Here is a 20,809-nt window from a genome sequence, read left to right on the forward strand (position 1 = left end):
ATAATACTTTAGAATAAGTTACTTGAACTGTAGATGTAAAATAGTGTGTAAGTTTCGAACAAAATAAATATGAATATAAAGTCACTTTAATTTTTCGCGCCCTAATACCACTTATACTACTTTAAGAAAGTCGCAGCGGCAACATCACACTTTCAGTCACAAATACACCCACACACACGCCATATTCGCGCTAAACTACAAAATATAAAATATTAGACAAGTAAAACTTGAATTTTTCATGATTTTTTTGACACAATGTTAGCATACGTAAAAACGAATAAAGTTTCAATTATGAATGCATCCTTTGTCTAGCACCATGGGTTGTGACTGCTGAGGGGTAATCATCTCTCGTCAGTTAACATCCCAGAGCCCACTACACTATGGAGGGTAGAGGTAAGGGGCACCGTCTGATATGGAGGGGAACTCGAAAAAGTGTCCAGCATTTGCTGAAAATAGAGTTAACCTACCACAATAGCGCTGGCATACGAAAAACTACGATACGAATGTGGTTGCTTTAATAGTGAGTGAAGTAAGCCAAATGAACAAATTAAATCTTTTCATGAGTCAAGTAGTCAATAAACCTTTCTACCAAATGTAAATATAAATAATTATTCTGTTTACGCAATTATTTACATAATTAACATTAAATTCTTCATTCAATTTTTTCATTAAAATTTTATCCTATGCGATCGCAGCGCCACCCTTATTTTCCCTGTTTTGATGGACACTTTTCGATACACTGAGACGGTGCTCCTTACCTCTACCCTCCATACACCACACTTACCATCAGGAACAGTTGGGCCACTATGCCATGCATATACAAAAAAAATCATAACTTACCAAATACACAAAAACCAACAGCACAAGCAATACAAATGTAAATGTAGATATTGCTTACTTTCCATATTCACTTCCGAAATGCTTTTCAACAGATTAGGGAAGGCAAAGGAAACTTATCTAAACATCCTTAGATATCGCTATGTCGTACAATTGAAACTCATACAAATTGGATGGCTTTTATGGCTGTGTATGTTTGGTGCCTTTTGTATCATATTTTGAAGAACTAAGCTCCATGCCATGGTTTGCTTGTGTTTTAATGATTTGTTATTGAAATATAAATGATTATATTTCAATAAGAAATTTGTTTGTCTTCTTTATCTAGTGGATTTTGAGCTTATAATAAGACTTAGTCTATCAAGCTCGAAAAAGTGTTTCGCGACAAAGCCACATTCGATACGAAGGCTTTATTATCTATTCTGTTTAGAAACTGTAGCGATTTTTATTAAAATAAAAAGAAATATCACCAACTACAATGAACAATTGCTGGCTCCCAACTGCCAACTGGCGACTGCTCTGGTCTGTCAAACGCTGTCTTTTTATAGCAAAGCATATCACAAGCACCCTCACAAAATATTGTTATTCTACCAATACTAATATATAATGCTGAAGAGTTTGTTTGAAAGCGTTAACCACAGAAGCCAAGACGGGCGCCAACCGGTCGCCCAGGGGGGGGAGGGGGGGGGGGGGTTGGCAAGTTGATATAAGAGCCGCGGGCGACTAATAATTTAATATGATTCTGAAAAACTGTTCACTAAAAAATGCAAACGTTTCCCTTAAAAAATTATCAACATACAAACGACACATTACTTTTTACTATAGAAGACGTTATACAAATGTTTGTACAAATCTGAAAGGTTCCCCGTATAGGTAATGATCGTATTTTTGTAAGGAAATTGAATTGCGATGTTCCACTTTAAGAAGCGCTGAGGTAAGTTTTCTTTTGTGATACAGAATATTTATAAACCAGATTCCATAAATAAAGCTAGTTTTCAGATCTACATGTAGGTAGATATCAGTGGCGAAGGGTCCATATAAATCGATTTCTGCCGGCTTTTCTTTATATAGAATGTAATTATCATCAGAACAATTTGCTGGCCATCTTATGCCTAGTACCTACATATTTGTTGTTTCGGGTTTCCTTTTGTAAATTTTCACCTTTCGCCACTGGTAGATATCGCAATTTCGACTTTTTGGCCGATCAAAACCGCAGTTCCGCCCGTGATCTTGAAGGCTGCAGACTTCGAAACGTTGGAAGAAAATTATAAAATAAAAATCATCGCAACATTGAAGTAAAATTTGTTTTTGGATTTTATCGCGGTTTTATGAAGATGACCTACTTATAGGTTGAAAGTGGTCAACAATTCCGACTAAGAATACGTGAATGAAACCGTTTTGCCTTCTAGTAATATCATATATCTTGCGTAAGTCTTAATAATATTCAAAATGACATTTCATATATTATATAATATGTCCAATTATAATTGAGTAATGTAGCACTTTCTGTAATTTGAATATGTTTTTATTTAATTTTCATCACATTAACGCCCGGTTGTACCAAACAGTATGTAGGCGCGTTAGTGTTAATAACTGATTAAAGTATGCTGGTTTATCAATTTTGTGATTGAAAAAAAGGTCAATGTATTAATTTTGGACTATTGTTTTAGTATTATTATTATTTACGTTAATTCCACTTGGTATTTTGTAAAAATGTTAAGTGTTCTTTAAGTAACAGGTGTATGCCAATATTAGGCTGATCATAGAGCACTAAGCCTATACCGATGTATCACAAGACAAAAAATGATTGCTTGAATAAAAACACAGTATTCAGTTTAATAATATTTATAAGGGAGAAACTATATATCTTTTATTTTCTAGCACTGATAAGTGGTCCAATTAACTATTTATAAAGCTGAACTGTATGCTTAGAATGAGGTAAAAAAACACGAGAAGACTTCGTGTCGTTTTATTGTGATTGGCTGAGAGACTAACACGTGACGGACGTATTGGTCTCTCGACCAATCACAAACATCAAAATTAAACGACATCAACTTACGAGTCGCGTTTCGTTTAGGACATTGTAAGGGGGCTGATGTTTGAAATAACCGGACCACAGTAAATTAAGACAGATATTTAACTTTACGTACGTTAGTTGTTGGGTCATATACGTTCAAAATAAGTGTATACGCGCGACGTTTCCGACATTAATAACGTCTTTGGAAAATATCAGAAATAAAATCGGATTCGAAAAGATGTTCGAGAAAATGACAACGAAAGAAAGAAAGTTGAAATCCCTCGATCTCCAAAAGACAACTGTTTCGAAAGCTATGTTTATTTTTTTCGTGTTAATACACGTTATATTCTGTTTGGATTTCGGCTTCATAAGATTTAAATCTTCAAAAGCCAAGCTAGTTTTTAAAGCATTAACACTGTTCCTTTCTGCCGTTATAGTGTCAACATGTTTTATCTCTTTCTATTTGTCTTCCGACATACATACCCATATAACAAGTTCTATGCATTTATTAAGATATATCATTTATGTATTCATTTTGTCATTTCGTAACGACTCCACTCTTTTCGATTTACAAGAAACTTTGAATATAATAAATTCCAAATATGGTTACACCAGTTTCAAATTAGATATCAAAATTATTTTATGTACTCTCTCTATATTTATGTTTGATACCGTTCTTGCAATAATGAAGTACACACTTATCGATCCAAATTGTGAAATTCTTAAACCACTTTCGTTATTAATTATTGTACCAATAATTGCGATAGATTTTGTTTTAATTGTTTATTTCTTTTTGTTCTATTCTGTTTTTTGTCATTTGCGTGTGTTTAGCCTACATTTGCCTAAAAGCGATATTGTCGTCAGTCAAACAGTTTATAAAGAGTTCGTCGATATAACTGAAAAGACTAGAAAGGTTTTTGACTGTGCTGTAAGTAGAAGAATTTTTAAAATTTTATACAAGGCGGCACACTGACGCTATTCATCATCATCATCATTAGCCCATTGCAGTCCACTGCTGGACATAGCAGTGGACTGCTATGTCCAGCCTCTCTTAAGGTACGCCACAGAGCCCGGTATACTTTATGCATCCAGTCACTGCCGGCCTTCTTGTGTAAGTCGTCCCGTCACCTGGCCAGAGGGCGTCCCACTCTACGTTTGCCAAGATGCGGTCTCTAACAGAACACTCTTACTCCAGTGGTTAACAGTTCTGCTACATATGTGAACCAATTAGAATCAGTTATTTGCAAATATGTTAAGAAAACTACCCATTTTTAAGATCTATCCGATTTTGGGTATCGTTGTTGAAATCAGTCGTAAAATAAATATTTGTAAGAAGTTACATGCCGTTTCACATGTCTTACCGTTTTTATGTATCAACACTTTATAATCCTCATCATCAACAGCCACATACAGATCACTGCTGAACATAAGCCTCCTCTAGATATTTCTAGATGGCCATGTCATAAGCAGCCTGCATCCACTTAATAATACCATTATATCTTGTAAGATTTAAAAAAAAAAGTATTTATTTCAGTTCGTCCTAACTTTGCTGATTACAATACCATATATACTTATGATAATATATGATGCCATGGCAGAAGTGGAATTTGCAGAAGTACGATTTTGTAGCTTTACAATAATAATTCTTAAGGATGTAATAATTAGAATCCATGTTAATTTCAGTGTAGTCAAATAAAATTCAGGATTCTGTCGTTTGTGATCATAAAGATGGCCATACTGACATTTGCACCAGTACTAGCTTGTGAGAAGTTGGCATTCCAAGCGGAAGATATAAAGGCGATCTTACATGACCGTCTCCTTGAAGAAAAAAGTAAGATATTTAAGATTTAATATGTAGTATAGGCTGAAAAATGTACAGAAGAAGGAATATGGGTCATTTGATGTTTGTTGGCCATTATCAAAAACCCACAGTACGAAAACATACATAGACGCATAATGATTTCTTATGTTTACGCGAATGTTAGACATTAAAATAAAACTATTTTACGGATTTATTGCGGTTTTTTTATATTATAATATTCTACTGACGTTTCGAAGACTGCAGCATTCGTGGCCCGTGACCACGAATGGCAAAGTCAAAGGATAAAATCCGTAAAATATTTTTTTTTAATACATAGACGCGTAGGCCTTGAAGTAAAGGACTGGGATTATCTCTAGAAATTAAATTAATCAAACAACAAGAGACAATGGTACTTCTATAGTCGACGCGATCTTTGACGAATCTTATGGTGATGGTCTAATGAAATAATTGTGATTTTGTCGATATCTGACTATCGACTGACTAAAAAACTAGGTTTCTATAAACATTTTTTTTTCCATTTCAGATGAATGTAATGTGAAATATATCAAACGATTTATTAACTACGTAGCCGCTCGGCCGATAGCTTCTCGCGCTTTGAAAATAGTTCCACTAAACTTTTCGCTTATCATTATCATTCTGCAGTTATGCATTGATTATATTATAATAACTATACAGTTTAGTCATTTGTATTAGTATAGTTAACATCTGACGAAAAAGTATGTTTTGAGGTTAACATTTAAGTGAGTTTTGTAGCTCCTTTTTTTACTCGCTAGGCAAAGTGACCGCACTGCACCTGATGGTAAGTGGAGTGAGTTCCAATAGAATGTCGAGTGACGAGAGATGATTGCCCATCGATAGTCGACATAATTATGCCGTTCTGTTTGAACCAGATATACACAGGCTGATCCCGGAATGCGACACACTAACGTGGGTCACTATGGCGGGTTTTAACACCTTGTATATGGTGGTTGCTATTCGGACGGATATAAAATATATCCTACTAACAGCAATGAAACGATATTAGTTTTATATCCATGCCTGAGGATCTGGCAGAGGTCCTGATGGTAAGAGCAGTCCGAGCACGTAGTGAATTGAAAACTGTAATTCACTTTTAGATACAGTCAATACATAAAACTTGCCATAATTTACATACATAGCCTCTAACCCATAGGGGTAGACAGAGACTGTGGATTGCAACTTTGCACGATTCTGGTATACTTCTCTCGCTTTGTCCACCTTCATGAATCTTTTTATGCATTCCCGCCGGTTCAAGGTACTTTTATGGAATACTATAATTTAATTGAATAAAAAACAGGTGAACAAATATTGTGTATTAAAGTATTTTGAAAATTGGCTGTTTCTTTCATTAACTTAATATGATTGTTATAATTTTCGATTAATTTTCAATTGCGTGGTTTTTCCTAGCACCATTAGTCCGAGACTATATCCTCCAGAGATAATTAGGCAAACTTGCCAATAACAATTAAGTCAACTGAAATATACTTAAAAGTTGTGATAAATCAAACTGTGATAAAGGCGGGTAGAATAACTATTACATAAAAATATAATTAAATACAAATAAATATTAATTCAACATAAATATAAGAATACATACATACGCCTTTAAACCTCGAAGGGGTAGACAGAGGTGCATCTGGGGCATTCACTTTGCACCAAGTGTGTTCCGTTTCATCATAGGGCTACGCTATCACCACAACGTGCATATATATCAATCTCAAGGCCTGATACTGAGCAGAAAAACGCAATATCACTTTGTCTAATCTGAGATTTGAACCCGTAACTTTCGAGCGGTTGTCGTTCCATGAACACAAGAAATTGCCACCAAGGCAGTCAACTAAAATAAAATTATCTGTATATATAAAAATGAATCCCTATTTCCCTTGGTCACGCCATCACGCGTGAACGGCTGGACCGATTTCACTATTTTTTTTTGTTGTGCTTGTTATTGTCAGGAGAAGGTTCTTATGAAAGAAAAAAAATAAAAAAATGCACGGAAAATAAGAAAATTTAAGAAAACTTAACGAAAATATTAATTTTACATAACTGTCAATTGTTTGAAATAAGTGTCAGCGATTGACAGAATGCGCGCTACAAATTCATAGTTAAGACGGGACAACGTCTGTCGGGTCAGCTAGTATGCAATAAAACATTATATCAATGGAGATAAAAATAAAACTAAAATACAGAAAAACATGAATTTTACGCTAGGTAAATTTAAAGACACCTCCAGAGAGGAAAGGAGAAAGAATTTCTAAATTAATATCCGTGTAATTCCTAGAAAACCGGTACTTAAAACACAGCATGAGATCAGGTCTCTTTAGGAGATATATTGTTGAAATATCTCTTTGTTTTTAACCTCCGACGCTAAAACAGGGGTGTTAAGTTTAAGGTTTTTTATATTTCAGTTGCGTCCGCCTGGGTATTGTCTATTTCTGCCACTATGTAGCAATATATAAGAGCTGGTGTATTACGGCTAGTAGCCATAATTATTGGTGATTACCAGTTTCAAAATATTCTGGATGGCAAGCGAAGTATATTGTAATTTAAAATTCGTGTTGCTTTGTTTCAAATTAAATGAAGTAAGATAATTTATTTGAACCTGTAAAAAAACAACCTCAATTATAATTTACTTGCATTATACTTCGTTTCTCATCCATAATATGTTGAATCTCGTAATGGCTAATAATTATGTTAGCTACTTTATATTATTTAAAGTTTATTTAGAAAAGCAATTATTTTCCATAAACGTATCAGTGATTTAGCAATATCTAAATCACTGATATCTTCATGGAAACCCCTACCATAAGAACCTTAAACGTCATTTGTATCTATTTATTAAAAAATATATACATGTTTTACTTAATTGGAAAATATGTCACCTAGTAAATACTTCATAATTAATTATAGGACACAAGTTTAAGTATGTAATATATGTAAATTTAATACTGTAAGAGCAAAAATTATAATTTTATTTATTTCGACCTTTAAAGTCTGAAAGTGGCGGTTAGCATTTAAACCCTTTTGTCTAGGCATCGAAATACATTAGTTCCATAACTATAGTACTCTGCGGGAACGAGTCAGCCAAGCCGGTCTAATGAAGTGACGCTCATAAATCATAAGCCAGCCCATATATTAGCATTGGGCAGTATTGACAGCGACACCCATGCCCATTTATCACTTCGTGTTTACATAATTAACCAAGTCAATCGGGAACTGAGATTAAGCTACAAATATTAGGGCCACGTTACTAGATTACGGGTGGTAGGTCTTTCATATGTGAGGGTCCGTCTGGGTATGCACAAAATGTCTATTTCTGCTGCCAAGCAGCAGTGTGTAGTCACTGTTGTGTTCCGGTTTGAATATTGTAGCCAGTGTAACAACTGGACATAATAAGATTTAACAACTCATGTCTCAGGATGGCGAGTGCAGTGGAATGCCAATCAATACTTTGTAATTCGAGTTGTTGGATGGTGTTTCTACTGTTTATGGGCGGTCATATCGCTTACTATGACAACGGCAAGCTCGTCTCGTCATTCAAAGCAATAAAAAAACAAAAAGATGAAACTCAATGTTGCTCTGAAGTGCGATGCGAGATGCGAGTTGTTAAATCATAACTTAAACTTTGTTTATTAAATAGTTCAATACATCAAATGCCTACTTGAGATCCTACTTACCCTCTTACTCTTTTATTATGGCTTTTCGGAACATATTGTTAATAGAATATCTTAATTATTATGTTATTATTATAATGTATTTCTTTAACCACTCTTAACACTTACTTTAAAGCATGATGCAAAAATTATTTATCTTTCACGACCGAAATATACCAATTTAATTTTGAAATGGACACAACACAGGTGACTCACATAATTAACTTCTCATTTTCTATATTGAAATTTATAACCATTCCGAATTCAGTTGCACTAAAGGTATTTATTATATTCCAATTTGTCCAGTAATTTGTAGTCGCTATTTTGGTTTGTTTGCCGATATTTCTGTGTCGACATAAGCTTTATTTATGATTGTTGCGCGTAGAATTGTATGGACCTCCCTTTTTTATAGTTAAAATATTATTTATTGGTATGTTGTTGAAGATAAACTGTTTAATTAAATCCCTCCTACCCATTTTACTACTACTACTACGCACTAATTTCGGTCATGGCGGCTAATCTTAACGGACATCAGGTACGCAGGAGATATCAAAATGCACCAGTGCGTGAGCAGTATACAGGTGCACCCTTTGATCTTCACTCTCTTAGAGGCATGAGACGGGAATCCCATCCGAGTGGAGCAACACCAGGTGTAAGACCAAAGGCTTTCGTGCTTGCCGAGGCACGTGGTATAACATTGTAAAACCAACCCCAACAAAATGCGAAGTAATTATTACGACAGAAAAACCAGTCACAATTTTTTTTCCGATCCTGGACTCAAACTAGGGACCTTAGAGCGGAAGTCGCACCACGTCTACAGATTGTTGAGATACAAATTTACTAATTATCAGTTATATAGCAGTCAATTTGTATTCTGATTTTTTTATTATTTCTTTGTATGACGAGACGAGCTTGTTATTCGCCTGATGGTAAGCGATACGACCGCCCATAAACAGTAGAAACTCTTCGGTTTATTTCACTTCTTTTGTGTAATGTATTGTTTTGATTGACTGTTGTAATAATAACAATAACTTAGTATTCTATAGTGTCTTTTTATGTTGTCAATTCTGTGTAACCTGTAATTAAATTAGCTAGCATGTTTGTAACATTGTATTATGTCCTATTTCGTGTAATACGTAAGCTGCTGGTGCACCATAAACATAAATAAATATATGTTTCTTGACAACAAGTTGACAAGAAAATAGAGTTAAACCTCGCTGTAGAATATTCAGTAGTAAATTGTATTGAAATAAAAGTTCCAATAATAATATGTCCTCGATATGCAATGGGAATCCTGTGTGGTGTCTAGCGGCATTATTAGTGCTCACCGATACGAATTTATGAGCCAACCGAGGTTTAAATTTGACTAATTTCGTATTAATGAGTGCATGTCTCGACGTTTTATTACACTAATGGAGTTTTAGAATAATATATTTCTTAACATATTATGCTACTTTTCTTTTAGAAGTTTCTCGAGTTCCATGACTATAGATTAGTCTACCTTATATCAAAATTAATTATGTAAGCTCTATTATGTGGCGTCAGAGTAACAATATCTACCTACATTTTACAAATATACCACTTTTTAAATCCTGCCTAGGATGGTCCGCGAAGCTATTGAAATTAAAAAACATACTAATTTTAATAATGAAGATGGTTGGAAGCTTGCACAAGTCTGGGATCCAGTTCTACATTTAAATCGGAACCCAAAAGACCGGCTGCCAGACTTCAAGACGCTGTGAGCTCATTCTACGTAGATCGGACCACCAACAGCTAATTTTAAAAAGTTGTATATTTGTAAAATGTAGGTAGATATTGTAACTCTGACTTTGCGGATGAACAACACCTCAGTCCCCCCCGTGACCATGAAGGCTGCAAAGTCTTCGAAACGTCGGGAATAAAGTAAAATATTAAAACCGCGGTAAAATCCTTAAAATAGTCTGATGATGGACGTCAAGCTCAGGGCCATTGCTTTGAAGTGCGATGTCATACGCTGTCGAGTTAAAGTCAGTATTTAAACGTCATTTTAAATAAACAATTCCAATTGCTTTTTTACCATATACTATAAATAGTTCAGTATCTTCAACGAATGCTTAGATCTTAGATTGGATAATTATTACGGGCCATGGAGTACAATGCTTTGTTTTTTAATTCGAAGTCCTGTACTGCTGATACTTTAACAGTTGTAGGTGCATACTATTAGAATATTAACATTTTACTTCTTATATTCATTGTAACAAAAACACAAATAAAATAGTAATATATATTTTATAACTAACTTTAATTTTACGATTTTCATTTATTTTATTTTGAAAATGGAAGCAACCAGATTTAATCATAAACAATCCAATCAATTTGCATAATTTGGATTAGCCGAGACGGAATGAATTCGTCGTTCCAATTTAACTTCTGAGCGCGGCTTCCCTTGGGAGCAGTGACTTTGATCGATGCTTTATGTTCGCGGGTTTGAATCATGGGGTTACTATAGTATTTATATTGTACAGAATGAAAATTATTATCTAAAAGACAATTATTCACTTCATCTGGATATACTGTAATATTTTTTATTTATTTATTTACATGCTTGCTTAGCCACAAAAATAAGAGAAAAAAATACATAAATATCCAAAACTAGTTCTTAAGGCTTAATCAAATATATGGATCGCTGTCTCTCAAACTAAGCAAAAGCTTGTATCTTCAGTGACAGATAGGAATTTAAACTTATTCAGGTCACAAACCCGTGTAGAATCTTATGTAACCTTTAATGAGTTTCAAAATAATTTATTTTGATCATGTTGAGGTTGTATTGGCAAACACAAAACCTATTCGGATAATGTGAACTGGCAGCATAATATTATTTGAATTATTGAAATTGGAATGATTAACAATGTCGAATTATTACTAAGTGCTATGTGCTGTCTTATAATGGTTGTGTTTGATGTGTAATGTATTACAAATACATTAGTTATTATTCTACTGATAATCTAGTTTGTTTTTATTCGCACGCAAATTCTGCCATGCAATTCAGATTAGGCAATTTTATTCTATTATACTGAGTATATTACATATTATGATAGGTTTAGGAGAGAATCGAAAGCATGTTAATCCAAAAGAGTTATTTCTAGGGCAATGTGGCGTGGAATAACTGATCTTCAAACTTTTAAAAGAGAGCAATAAAAAAAAAAATTGTTCAAGACGTAAAACAAAAGGAGTAGGTAAATAAATAACATTTCCCTCGAGACACCTGAACAAGATTTAATACAATTCCCAAAAGGGTTTAAATTAGAGCCTTGAAAAACAAGGGAATAGATAATCCTTCCAAACAGTTCCTTAAGGTTTACGCGTTCTTTATTGTTGCCCTTAAAACGGTTCCAAATTTAACAGCCCCCATAAAAATGGGATTATATTCATAACAGATAAAATATTTTAACGGCAACACTGGGTTTCGTTTGTTTATGTAATTCATTTTATTGTTTTTAGTACGTTTTTATTGCCAGTATAAATGCTAAGCGTGGGGTCAATAAGTGCTGCTACTGGAAGAAATAATTTGTTTTTTTTTTTCTTATTTACAATTATTATAGTCTTGATTTAATATTGCTGGCCATTTCACTTAATATTTTACACTAATTGGGGTACGATTTTGCTAAATAGCTGAGTCTGTACCTATATTTAAAGTTCTATTTTCAGAGAGAATATGGTATAAGTACAATTGTTTCGTAACCGTTATTTATAATAATAAACTGATTCTATAATAATTCGCGTGATGGTGGTATGTGTGTGAGAGCGAAAGGTATTCAAATTCGCACGCATTTGCCGCCAACTAAATCGACCAATACCGCTGGCCAACGAGAGGCCACACGCCCGCGCCATCCAGCGGATGACGCTAGTAACGAAAGTTTGGTGCATTGATGGCGGCACGTTCCCCGGCGCGCTTCATAATTAATGCTATAACTGTGAAAGTATAGATGTCCCAGGACCCATAATCCTTACATTGTGTGTACTAACTGTGTGTGGTGTCCTGACAAACGTGACGGAGTGCAGCAGCATAACCAAGGCGGGTTCCTGACGTCGTGTGGAAGTGGCAGATGTGAGTACTTGCATGCATTTCCATCGTCACGCGAATATACGTCTATGTCCCTATGTATCATCACAATACAACAATGTTTCTAATGTAATCAATATTGAAGATCCAATTATCAAATTTGTGCCCGATGTGACGACAATCTAAATTCACATCTTGGGACGGAATACTCACGGTGGAAACTGGTGGTACCAATAGCGCCTCTGCCTACCCTTTCGGGAATATCGCCTTTAATAAAAGGCGTGAGTGTGGTTGTTTTCAAATTTAAAATTGCATCAGTATCCTTATTTCATTGATATATAACACAAAGACGGTAAGGCCTCATTTAAATTTTTACACGCAATCCCCTAGCGGTATTGGTTCGAACCCATCGTCTAATCTTAGAATGATTGATGCTCTTATTGTGTGCCACTGGAATAACGACCATTGTAAGTTGACCTGTCTTTTGATCTGAAAAAAATATGGTATTTTACATAAGGTTATAGTTATGGATCTTTTTCTTATAGATTTTGTGTGCTTACGGATTTTTTTATCGATCTATAGATTTGGGAGGTGATAAGTTATTACTATAACCATAGTTTGCTTGAGTCTCCGTTAATCTAACTTTATCTTAATGTTAATATAAGTATGTATACTACTTGAATTTTCCTTTTTTAAATTGATATGAAAGTTTAAGTTAAAGTAAGTAAGAGTCTTTGTGAGGACAGCACAGATTTTGTATATATTTATGTAGAGGGCGAATTGAATTTAGAGTGCCTTATATAAGTGATAATACAGAAGTGATTAGTTTTTTCTTTAATCATTTCTATTTGAGTATTTCTCTAATATAATATGTACGTTCCGAAATAATTATATATATTTTTTGTGTCGTATGTTTTTTATTTGTTTTAATACAACAATTATACATTATTTAATAAATCGAATGTCTTAAGACGAACAAAAATATACACATGGAGACAGAAAATTTTGTAACATTATTTCGTATTTACTATTTCGTTACATAAACTTATTTTCAGAAATACTCATTTATTTCTCGTTTATATATATATCCATTTGTAAAGAATATGTTTTTCAACAACGTTCGATCGCATCCACGGATCAATTTAAACTGGTCGTAAATATATCGTATTGCCAATTTATTAGGACCTATTTTGGTGTATTTTACGTACATGTGTCGTTTGAAAGTGGATGATTTATGTGTGTATGAATAATTCATGTAATATTGTATGTTGATACGTCACATTATTCACAATTTGCTGTTGATACCTTAATGCGATTTGGGAATAATAATGCGAGATTTTGCGTTCGTGTGTGTCAAAATAATTTCAATAATTTTAGACATTTGGATTGACGTGGACTCATAGGATCTCAGGGCTGTTTGGATGGCGTAGTAGAATTTTGATACGCCGGTCGTAAGGTCTTGAGTTTGATTTCTAGGTCGGGTAAATAGTTATAAGTGTAATCTATTAACACAAATTGTAACCACATTATGGATGATAAGTACTTCCTTGAGCGGAGATTATTAATAAATAAATCGTGATATCGAAGAATGTTGAGTTTTTTCACGGGAATTGCCTCCGGTGTGCACTGTGCAGGCGCGGTCCGAAGGTGGGATTATATAACCCCACCAAATAGTATACGTCAATTTAAAAAATATTCTAAAAAATTATAAAACAAGAAAACCGATCTGTACTTGATAATAGGAAATCTAAAAAAATACACAATGACCCCCTTTGAAATTTCAGGCTGTGACCGCGCCTGCCGGTATGTCGCAATAAGCTTATCTCCTATGGTATATAACAGCGAAATGATATTGATTTACGTCTCTGCCAACCCTTACAAAGGTTAGTCGTGAGTGCTAAATTATTCTATTGAGTTGTCTTTTTCATAAATAACTGAAGTATTACCATAACTACTTTAGAATCAACAAGTCAGCTCTGAGAGTTCCCTATAAAAACTTCAGTTTGAGCCACTTTTATTACCGGTATTCTGCTCCGTGGCGTTAGTTCCCTCGGGAGTTTATACTTATCTTCGGTAGAATATGTGACTGGGAGTTTTAGGGATTTGCAGAAAAATATATTCTGTACTTTAAAAACAAGGCAATTAGGTCTTATTTAAGATACAAATAAAGCAAATGTATGACTGTTGTTTGTTTTGAAAATGTTATAGGTTTTTTTTGTTATCATAACATCTTTATATGCTCATATATTAGCCAGGTTTTTTGAGATAAGGCAAGAGAAACGCATGGAAAAACTTTCTAGCAATTTGTAACTTTATAAGTTCTTAAGCTGATGTTAGTTTTATACAGATCTTTTTATGTCAAGTCTTTTTTGCACACTAATGTAAGGCATACATACTACGGTCTACCGGAGAGGTCATCTGTGCAGGTATCAATTGAAAGAATTGATTTTCGATTCTGCGCCGGTCACCTGCACAGGCTCAAAAATCTGCACAGGTCTATTCCCACACACATTGCGGTCTATCGGCGCAGGCATACCTGCACCGGTGGACCTTTCCGATGGACCGTAGCGTGTATGGCAGCCATGACTCTCGAAAGGTGTTAGTCCAGAATATTTTGTACCCCCCTCCCTTCCTGTATTTTTTAATGGCAACAATTTCTTTTGGGGGTACAGCGTGCTCCCACAAAAAGCCTTGTCTTATATATTCTTAAAACTAAAGTTACAAGATCGATAGACGTTAAAAAGATTTTTGTCCAAATTGCCAAAGTTTATTTGCTGTCTGTATATTTTCCTAAATATCTTAATAGTTTTTTTGCTGACTGTATTTATGTAAATTTTTCCTAAGTCTATAAATACAGGCTAAAACCTCTTCCCAACTTAAGAATAGTTTGCCTGTAGCTGCAAGAAAATTCCATTAGAAGACTTCAGCAAACACCTTTACAAAAATCCACTCTATAATATAAGTAACTTTATTCTAAACCATTAAATATACAAACGCAGACGCTGACTCTACTCGCGTTTCCACGTTCCTGATTCCAGCCATAAATTATGTATTCCTGTTATAAAATCCCGTCTTCCAGATTTCACTGATCCCGCTCCTTAAATGCGCACTACTGAAGAATAAGTTAACTCAGTTTTACAACACTATCGTCTAGATAGAGCGTGTTGGGACGTGCATTGGCCAGTCTTGCATTTGGTTCTCTAGGCAATTATGATCTAATATAAGTTGCGTGGGACTAATTTCGGGTAAGGAGACGGGTTTAGAAAATAACGGAATCGAATTTGTGCTTACATTTTTACATTTATTAACACTCTTAACAATACAGCGATTGATTTTATTTTACAGAAGCAAATAAAGATAATAAAAAGGAAGTAAGGAATTGAAAAAAAGGTCGCAGTCAGCAAACTACCATCTACTCTTACGGTTACATCTAAACATTAGCTTTTCCCTGCAGCTCCGCCCGCGTGAAAAAGTTTTTCCAAGATAAGTAGTTTCTCTGTATACAAAGTAGCCTGTAGTACTCAGGAGGAATGTAGCTTCTTACTAAATATCTAAATCGGTTTGGTAATTCCTGAGATTAGCGCGTTCTAACAAACAAATTCTTTAGCTTATACATTAGGAAAGATTTATTACTAATAAGTAAATTGTGCAACAGTTAACATACTGTCTTATAATGAATAAAGTAAACAATGGCTAGAAGGTAATTAGCGTTGAAGTTGAGGCCGTAGACAGCCAGGAATCTGTCCAGGGGAATGTAAATCAAACAGCATTTAAATTGATGACTTTTTCCAAAATTAAGCAAATGAAGTAAGTGTGTTTAGAACAAATGAGTGAATTGAACAATGATGATAAGGTAAGTGATGAAGATGTTCAGGGCATGGACGGGCAGGGAAGTGTCCAGGGGAATGATGCGGCACGCACGCAGCTTGAACGGACGAGCTTCCACATACGAGATGAAGCGCTTTATGTCAGAATAGGTGTTCTTATCTGGAATAAAGGTGTTAAATATATATTTTTATGAAAGATACAGATACATACATACATAGTATCACACCTCTGTCCCGTAGGGGTAGGTAGAGACTATGGATTGCCACTTTGCAATCTGGCATACTTCTCTAAATTGAAACATATATCAATTTATTTATTTATTGATACGGTGCCGATGATAGATTAAGGGTATACTTAAGTACTTATATTTTATGTGTAATTATTGGACAAGAACTCATTTTTGGCGTCACGTTGGTAGTTGTTAAAGTTGCAGCAACTGTCACTTTCATGGCAGTAAGTATCTAATGTTTTTCAGCAACTCTTGGTACGAGGTGATTATTTTCCCCGGTTTAAATATTACAAAGATCAGCATTTTCGTATCCATTTGTTACTTAATACTGCAATAACTACCAGTTTCCAAAAGCAGTCTATTGTGCAGCGCGACTTTGATGTCATCAGATCGCCACGACAGCAGTCCACCACAGAGCGGCGGCAAGAACATCAGAAACACCGAATAGAGATTGGTGATGTATCCAACAGACATGCCAGGTATTATCTGCTAAAAATGTATTAGTAATTATCAAAACGAAGTTAGTGAGCGATAGCCTAGTTGGTTGTGGAACGGACTGCCGAAACGAATGTCCGCAGGTTCAAATTCCAAGGGCACACACCTCTGACTTATCAAAAAAATTAAGTGTGTATTCTTTGTGAATTATCGCTTGCTTTAACGGTGAAGGAAAACATCGTCAGGAAACCTGCATACCTGAGAAATTCTCTATAGGAATTTTCGAGGGTGTGTGAAGTCTACCTACCCGCACTAGGCCAGCGTGGTGGACTAAGATCTAATCCCTCTCAGTAGTAGAGGACGCCCGTGCCCAACGGTGGAACAGTATATAATACAGGGCTGATATTATTATTATTTATTTATTAAAACGAAGTTAATGAACCAAAAGTCGCATGAGGTCGCTAAATGCGGGCCGCTTACAATAGGTTCTAGAAATCTTTGGGGAAGGACTATTTCAGCAGTTGAGATCCTGCGGTTGATGATAATGATGTATGAAACAAAAAAGTTTTTATCCCCGAAGGAGAAGGTGCAACCAGGACACCCAATTTTCGCCGTATGTTTAAATATTTTATTTATTCAATAGTTACACCAACGGTTTACCTCTATAACCTTACAACTAATACAATGAATTTTCTTATACTAGATGATAAACCTTTACAGGTGTATACACCGTTGTTTATAGGGGCGAGGTTACAGCCATATGAGGCGCAAATACCTCTCCAGGCTGATACTGAGAAGGAAAAATCTAAATATTCTTCGGCCCGATAGGTAGAGACATTGCAATGGCAGTAACCCAGACGGTATTTCGAATGTGAGGGACTAAACTAAGTAACGGATAATTTAATTTATTTCTCATGGTGATAGGTTATATTTTATATCCGCCCGAATAGCGACCACCGTATACAAGGTGTTAATATCCGCCATAGTGACCCACGTAAGTGTGTCGCGTTCCGGGATCAGCCGGTGTATCCGGTTTCAACAGGCCGGCATAATTGTGTCGACTGCCGAGGGGTAATCATTTCTCATTAGGCGACATTCCATTGGACCCCACTCCACTTACCATCGGGTACAGTGGGGTCACTTTTCCTTGCCCGAAATATAAAAAAAAAATTGAATACACTTACCAAACCTGTCTGAGCTCGCAACCCTTTCAAAGATCTGTATATAGATATCATTAATGTTGGTCCATTGTGCAGAAATATCAGGATGAACTGCAAATAAACGCATGCATGTAAAAATTATTAATGTGTATTTTTTTCTTTTTGGTTCAGGTTTTTATAATAATAACTAGAAATGAAAGTTTAAAGAAAGATGGAAAGCGAAAAATTGTTTTATGTCAATTTTAATACGTCATGTCTTATGTAAATGTAGGTTTGGTACGCGGTGCCCACGTATTAGCCTTTCCATTACAAAACTCCCTTAAACACTGAAGGTATTATAGTGTCAAATACGACGCCAACTCTATCAATATAAAATATACAATTAATTATATTAAATAAGATTCTAGGTTTAAATCATTTAATTCTGAAATAACTATCATGTAAAATATAAAAAAAAAATGAATTTTTAGGCCATTTTTACTTCGCTTATACGTCCAAGTGTCCAAGTGACCCCACTACACCTGATGGTAAGCGGAGTGGGGTCAAATGAAATATCGACTACAACTCCACAGGTGACTACAGGTGATTACCCCTCCACAGTAAATTATGCCGGCATGTTGGAACGAGACACAGGCTTATCCCGAAACGCGACACATTTATATGGGCAACTATGGCGGATTGAACACCCTGTGTACGGTGGCCGCTATCCAGGCGGATATAAAATATATCCTACCACCAGAAAAAACACCTATAAATTAATATAACTCACCACAACATCGAACGCAGATTTCGCCGTCTGTATAGCATCTATTAATCCCTTATAAAGATATTGCATAAACACAATGCTTGTCGAACTGTTGTCGATAATAGTAACGATACTAGACAATCGCCAGTAAGTTGTGTAAAATATAAAGAAATAAACAATCAAAATCAAATCAAACGAAATGAAGAGGAAAATAGACAACTGCCTTGCCAAGAGAGGCCTAACACAAGATGCATCGAAAAATGAACAGTAAACAAACACGAAACTAAGTCGTAAAGCAACGCCGGTAATGGCGAAAATAAACATTTTGATGTCTAGGTACTGTTTCTTCCTGTTGATCCTCAAGGCCGTGTCGAACTTCAATAAGATCTTTTGGTAGTCGCAATACGTCATTCCACTGTCAAAGTATGCAAAGGTTAATGTTGCTATTACGTTGTGGCCAATTTGTATGTAGTACATGAAGGAAGTGACATTTTTATGACTCATATACATGGTGACAACGGTAATGATGCCGACGATAAGACATTTCACAAGGGACAGAGCCTTTGTAATTCTCTTCACTTTCTTAGTTTTGATGTTAAATCCTCCCATATCGAGTGAGTACAGAATATGAATAATTTTCATAATCATTGTTATCGGTTTTGAGATCTTCACCTCCTCAGTTTTAAACAAGTTGTTCACTTTCCTCAACATTTCTGGTTTTCGATTTAATTTTTTCATATTCAGTAGTCTTTGAGTTGGATGAAGTTACTGACGTTTGAAAGTCGACAACGCTTTTAAAAAGCTAAATCTGTATTATAAATGTAATTACATAAAGTAATTGATATGAAAAAATAAAATAACATACCTTGTACTCTAATCCATCAGTAAGTTTCATTATAAACCGTATTAGGATATTGATATTTAACATTACGTTGATAACTTCATTTAAAATTTGTTTCATAAATACATTTTCTATTGTAGATATTTCAGTAAAGTATTCAATCGATACAGTTCCATTTCCACAGAGAAATATCTAGAACGTAAGTGACGCAGTGGGGTTGCTCGACCTCGACTTGCAAGGCTACTGCGATCAAAGTCAAGGGCGCAGTGTAACAAAGAAAGTTCGCATCTAAGCTATATAAAATACTTCACTTCTCTTTTAGTGTTATCGGCTAGCTTAGATGGCGTCTTGTATTTTCTAGAAGCGTCATAAAATTGAACGTTAACACATTTTGAAATGTAATATATTCTTTTTGACAACAGAAAGTATTTAGTCTAGATTTTATGACACGCCTTCTACTTGACGTCAGCACGTCAGGGTTGCCAGTCCCGAGCAAATTGTGATAGAAAACCCATGGAATAGTCTAGAACGTATTCGAACTTAAACAGAAGCTTAGGTTCCCAGCCCTCACAGATATGCTAACTACACAAAAAGCGACTTTTTAACGGAAATTTGTATCAAGGCATGACCGGTGACACAAATTTGTTATTAAAACTGATTACATTTTTAATATCGTAACGGATCCCAATTCAGTGTCCACAGAAATAATTTTAGTTTGGGTTTAATAATTTTGTATAAAGGATTACAAGCACACCTCTTTTAATCTCAAAGGGTATGCAGGACCGCAAGTAGTGTAACCCCATTTTGATGTATATATCCTGTCCCATGATATGATAGGGGCGAGTCAAACGCCATATCGGTTATAAATTCCAGACTCCGGACTGATGCTGAGCAATAAATTAGACCGACTCGGAAATCGAATTCGTGACCTCAAAGCAAGTCAGTCCAACGATTTTCCCACTTTAAAATCACCCCAATATACTATATTTAGTTACAGAAATTAATCTTCGACTATCTTCACATATTATAAAACAAAGTCCCCAAAAGCTGTCTGTCTGTATGAGATCGATTTTCTCAAAATCTACAGAACAGATTTTTGCACAGTTTTTACTAAAAGATAGAGCAATTCTTGAGGAAGGTTTAAGTTAATAGTACATACGTTTGTATGTAAATTGACTGAAATAT

At 35.1% G+C, this 20,809-nt stretch overlaps 1 protein-coding gene across 2 annotated transcripts; it reads left to right on the forward strand.

Moving 5' to 3' along the window:
• The first annotated feature begins 3,089 nt into the window (after positions 1–3,089).
• On the forward strand, positions 3,090–5,366 carry LOC119193759. 2 transcript variants are annotated; one of them, XM_037447415.1, is made up of 3 exons: positions 3,090–3,779; positions 4,535–4,682; positions 5,197–5,366. In XM_037447415.1, the coding sequence occupies exons 1-3, from the start codon at positions 3,090–3,092 to the stop codon at positions 5,364–5,366; spliced, it is 1,008 nt and encodes a 335-aa protein (XP_037303312.1). The 2 variants fall into 2 exon arrangements, 1 of the variants encoding a protein (XP_037303312.1); XR_005114034.1 differs by lacking the exons at positions 3,090–3,779; positions 5,197–5,366 and adding an exon at positions 4,389–4,466 and having other exon boundaries at positions 4,535–4,639.
• Positions 5,367–20,809: the final 15,443 nt, after the last annotated feature.

The sequence above is a fragment of the Manduca sexta genome, chromosome 6 (genome assembly GCF_014839805.1).
Source record: "Manduca sexta isolate Smith_Timp_Sample1 chromosome 6, JHU_Msex_v1.0, whole genome shotgun sequence".
Classification (NCBI taxonomy): domain Eukaryota; kingdom Metazoa; phylum Arthropoda; class Insecta; order Lepidoptera; family Sphingidae; genus Manduca; species Manduca sexta.

Bases quoted from the DNA above. Each gene is read 5' to 3' on its own strand.
- LOC119193759 (XM_037447415.1), top strand. From the start codon at position 3,090: ATGTTCGAGAAAATGACAACGAAAGAAAGAAAGTTGAAATCCCTCGAT. The intron at 3,780-4,534 runs GTAAGTAGAAGA...TGTTAATTTCAG, and splicing joins GAAAGGTTTTTGACTGTGCT to TGTAGTCAAATAAAATTCAG. The intron at 4,683-5,196 runs GTAAGATATTTA...TTTCCATTTCAG, and splicing joins CCGTCTCCTTGAAGAAAAAA to ATGAATGTAATGTGAAATAT.